Here is a 4,968-nt window from a genome sequence, read left to right as displayed (position 1 = left end):
TCAGAGCTTGTTGACAACCATAACCAGTTTATTTGTAAATGAAAGATTTTATCTCTGCATCTGTGATCAGTGATTCGAACCATAAGTGGAGATTATACCTTTGACTAGAGATTTTCCTTCCGTCAATTTACTTTATATTTTTAATTTGAGCAATTAAATTAGACAGTTCCATATCAACTTCCCCCATTTTTATTTAATGTTACATTCATTCAAAATAAATTCCCAAGTCCCTGTGGATTCGACCCTGCTCGCTGCTATATTCGAATTTTGTCTTTCACGTAATTAATACACTTTGGTATATCGGATCAAGCAAACTCTGGCACCAGGGTGAAGCTAGTAACCCATTGCACAGCCTAAGTCCCTGCTCCAGTACCATAGTGGACTTAATTCGTGACTTAAGAGTAGGAATTTTATTTTTGCTGGTTTGACACCCAACAAATTTTGGCGCCGTTGCCGGGGACTTGGTGTCAAAATAAATTTATTTTCTTTGAATTATATTTTCTTTGTTTATTTTTTATTTTTATTTTTATTGTTACTGGTTTATGCCTAGATCTTCTCGTACAGGTGAACTGCAATATAATCCTGAGATAGAGAAAACTGCTCGTGCATTGAGAAAAGCAACAAGAGAACGAGCAGAGGCATCCTCCTCATCTACTGGACATAATTCAGTAGTAGATTTTGTGGATTCATTTAGTGAGACGGAAGAGATAGATAGCACCATGGCTAATGAACGGACATTGAGAGAATTGGCTGCACCAGATTTAAATCAACAGCCTCTATGCATTACTTATCCTACATTAGAGGTTGCATTTGAGTTAAAATCTGGACTAATCCATTTACTTCCTTCTTTTCATGGCTTACCAGGTGAAGATCCCCACAAGCATCTCAAAGAATTCCATGTGGTTTGCTCGACAATGAAACCTCAGGGAGTCACAGAGGAGCAAATTAAATTAAGAGCCTTTCCATTTTCCTTAGCCGATAAAGCTAAGGATTGGCTCTATTATCTGCCCTCTGGGTCAATATCCACATGGACAGACATGAAGAAGCATTTTCTAGAAAAATTCTTTCCTGCATCCCGAGCTGCAAGCATTAGGAAAGACATCTGTGGAATTCGACAATTCAATGGAGAGACTCTACATGAATATTGGGAAAGATTCAAGCAACTATGTGCTAGTTGTCCTCATCATCAAATTCCTGACCAACTCCTCATCCAGTATTTTTATGAGGGTCTGTCCCAAACTGACAGAAGAATTATTGATGCTGCCAGTGGGGGCTCCTTAGTGAATAAAACACCCACGGAGGCAAGAAATTTGATATCGAGTATGGCTGCAAATGCTCAACAATTTGGAGACAGGCAGGATAACACGACTCGTAGAGTCAATGAGGTAAGTAATTCTACAATAGAGCAAAGATTAGATTGTCTAACTTCTTTGGTTGAAAAGTTAGCTATAGGACAAATGCAGCAATTGAAAACATGTGGAATCTGCTATGGTTCGAGTCATCCAACAGATATGTGCCCCACACTCCAAGATGATTCGACTGAGCAGGCTAATGCAGTTGGATTTCCAGGACCACCTCAGAGACGGTATGATCCCTATGCAAACACCTATAATCCAGGATGGAGGGATCATCCTAATTTTAATTATGCAGTAAGGCCACCAGGATTTTCACATCAGTCACAATATCAACCTAGACCTCAACTTTCACAGCAACAACCTGCTCCTAAATCAGGTATGTCACTTGAGGATATTGTGAAATCTTTGGCTACTAACACTCAACAATTTCAACAGGAGACGAAAACTAGCATTCATAATTTGGAGAATCAAATGAGCCAGTTAGCTTCCACAGTCAATAGATTGGAATCCCAATTATCTGGAAAGCTACCTTCGCAGACAATTGTCAACCCCAAGCAAAATGCTAGTGCCATCACATTAAGAAGTGGCAAAGAGTTGCCTGAGCCGAGCAAGAAAATTTCTGAACAAGCAATCGAGGAAGAGCTCGAAAAAGAGGGGAATGTGTCTCAACCTAGAGCCTTGGAACAACCAGATTTTGGAGAAAAATCAACACAAGTGGTTACACCTCCGCCTCCATTTCCTAGTCGACTGGCAAAGTCCAAAAAGCAAGAGCACGAACAGGAGATTTTGGACACTTTTCGAAAAGTTGAGGTAAATATCCCTCTTTTAGATGCAATTAAGCAAATTCCTAGATATGCTAAATTTTTGAAGGAATTATGCACTGGTAAGAAAAAGTTGAAAGGAAACGAGAAAGTGCATATGGGAGAAAATGTTTCGGCAGTTTTGCAGAAAAAATTGCCTCCTAAATGCAAGGACCCAGGTATGTTTACTGTCCCTTGCAAAATAGGTAATATTAAAATTGAAAAAGCTATGTTGGATTTGGGTGCTTCGATAAATGTTATGCCTCGTTCTATTTATAATTTGATGAACATTAGGCCTTTAAAAGAGACGGGCGTAATAATTCAACTGGCTGATCGATCAAATGCCTATCCTGATGGAGTTTTGGAGGATATTTTAGTGCAAATTGATAATTTGATTTTTCCTGCAGATTTTTATGTGCTTGATATGGAGGATGATAATTCTAATTCATCTCCAATACTGTTAGGGAGACCATTTTTGAAAACTGCTAGAACAAAAATTGATGTTTTCACTGGCACATTGACTATGGAATTTGATGGTGATGTTATTAAATTTAATATTTATGATGCCATGAAATATCCTGGTGAATCTCATTCAATTTTTGTTATAGATGTAATTGATTCTTTGGCGCAGCAAAATTTTGAATTTAATAATGACGATGCGTTGAAGGTTGCTATTTCTACTGGTCTCTGTCAGGAAAATTTGCAAAAGATAAAAGGGAAGTTTGTTTTTCCTTTTGAATTGCAGGAAGTTATTTTTGAATTGAATTCTCTTTGCCCAGAATTTTCCAATGTGTCTTACTTGGAATTACCTCTGTCTCATTCACAGCTTTTGCCATCTATTGTGCAAGCCCCGAAGGTGGAATTAAAGCAGTTACCGGATAATTTAAAGTATGCATTCTTGGGAGATGGAGATACACTCCCAGTAATAATTTCCAGTAAATTGACTGCTTTAGAGGAAGAAAAACTAATTCGGGTGTTGAAGGACCACAAGGAGGCAATAGGATGGACAGTGGCTGACATAAAAGGATTAAGTCCAGCCACTTGCATGCATCGCATCTTGTTAGAAGATGGTGCTAAGCCTTCGAGAGAGGCTCAACGGAGATTGAACCCACCAATGATGGAGGTAGTGAAGAAAGAAGTTTTAAAACTTCTTGACACAGGTATAATCTATCCCATTTCGGATAGTAAGTGGGTAAGTCCTGTTCAAGTAGTTCCTAAAAAGACAGGAATTACTGTTATTGAAAATCCTAAAGGTGAGTTAGTGCCCACTCGAGTTCAAAATGGGTGGAGAGTTTGTACCGATTTTAGAAAATTAAATGCATTAACTCGTAAAGATCATTTTCCATTGCCTTTTATTGATCAGATGTTGGAAAGGTTGGCAGGAAAATCTCATTATTGCTGTCTTGATGGTTTTTCAGGTTTTCTACAAATTCCAGTGGCGCCTGAAGATCAAGAGAAAACCACATTTACTTGCCCTTTTGGTACATTTGCCTATAGACGAATGCCTTTTGGTCTTTGTAATGCGCCTGCTACATTCCAAAGGTGTATGGTTAGTATATTTTCTGATTATGTGGAGAATATCATAGAAGTGTTTATGGATGATTTTACTGTCTATGGTAATTCTTTTGATGAATGTTTAACTAACCTCACAAAAATTCTTAAAAGGTGCATTGAGACTAATCTTGTTTTAAATTATGAGAAATGCCATTTTATGGTGGACCAAGGCATAATTTTAGGCCATGTGGTATCTGCAAAAGGAATTGAGGTAGATAAGGCTAAGGTAGAAATTATCAAATGTTTACCTTACCCTGCAAGTGTGTGGGAAGTTCGCTCTTTTCTTGGCCATGCAGGTTTTTATAGGCGTTTCATCAAAGATTTTTCAAAGATATCCCATCCTCTATGCAAATTACTTCAAAAGGATGTGGTATTTCATTTTGATGATAATTGCAAGAGTGCATTTGACACGCTCAAGGGATCATTGACTTCAGCACCAGTGGTTCGACCACCAAACTGGAGTCTTCCTTTCGAGATAATGTGTGATGCCAGCAACTTTGCTGTTGGTGCAGTACCTGGCCAGAAAGAGGGCAGAGCTTCTTATGTCATTTATTATGCCTCGAGGACCTTGGATGGTGCCCAGTGCAATTATTCGACTACGGAAAAGGAGCTTTTAGCTATTGTTTTTGCTTTAGAAAAATTCCGTTCTTATTTACTTGGCACTAAAGTCATTATTTATTCTGACCATGCAGCTTTGAAATATTTGCTCAACAAGAAAGAGGCCAAACCACGACTTATAAGGTGGATTCTCCTATTGCAAGAATTTAATTTGGAAATTAAAGACAAAAGGGGTGCCGAAAATATGGTTGCTGATCATCTCAGTCGTTTGATCAATAGTGAAGGACCTGCTCCCTTGAAGGATAATTTTCCAGATGAGCATCTTTTTGTAGTTCAAAAGACAACTCCCTGGTATGCTGATTTAGTGAATTATCTGGTTACTAGAACGCTACCTAATGATTTGTCTAGAGCTCAAAAGGAAAAAATTAAAAGTGATGTTAAATATTATGTGTGGGACGAACCATACTTGTGGAAATATTGTTCTGATCAAATTATTCGCAGGTGTGTGTCTACAGAAGAGGTTCCATCAATTTTATCTTTCTGTCACTCATATGCGTGTGGTGGACATTTTGGCCCTAAGCGAACTGCAAGAAAGGTTTTAGAGTGTGGTTTATTTTGGCCAACTTTGTTTAGTGATGCATACTTATTTTGTAAATCATGTGCAAATTGTCAAAAGACAGGTAATTTAAGCCATAGAGATC

At 38.1% G+C, this 4,968-nt stretch overlaps 1 protein-coding gene across 1 annotated transcript; it reads left to right on the top strand.

Annotated features, from left to right (window-relative positions):
* Positions 1-542: 542 nt before the first annotated feature.
* Positions 543-4,862, top strand: LOC113755465 (the record flags this gene model as incomplete). Its single annotated transcript, XM_027299470.1, has 7 exons — positions 543-1,731; positions 1,807-2,777; positions 2,901-3,225; positions 3,316-3,408; positions 4,144-4,284; positions 4,492-4,618; positions 4,769-4,862. Coding segments are annotated over exons 1-7 (2,940 nt in total), but the record flags the coding sequence as incomplete, so codon positions are not given.
* Positions 4,863-4,968: the final 106 nt, after the last annotated feature.

This window comes from Coffea eugenioides, unplaced genomic scaffold (genome assembly GCF_003713205.1).
Source record: "Coffea eugenioides isolate CCC68of unplaced genomic scaffold, Ceug_1.0 ScVebR1_1500;HRSCAF=2362, whole genome shotgun sequence".
NCBI lineage: Eukaryota > Viridiplantae > Streptophyta > Magnoliopsida > Gentianales > Rubiaceae > Coffea > Coffea eugenioides.
This window is presented reverse-complemented; position numbering and strand designations above follow the sequence as displayed.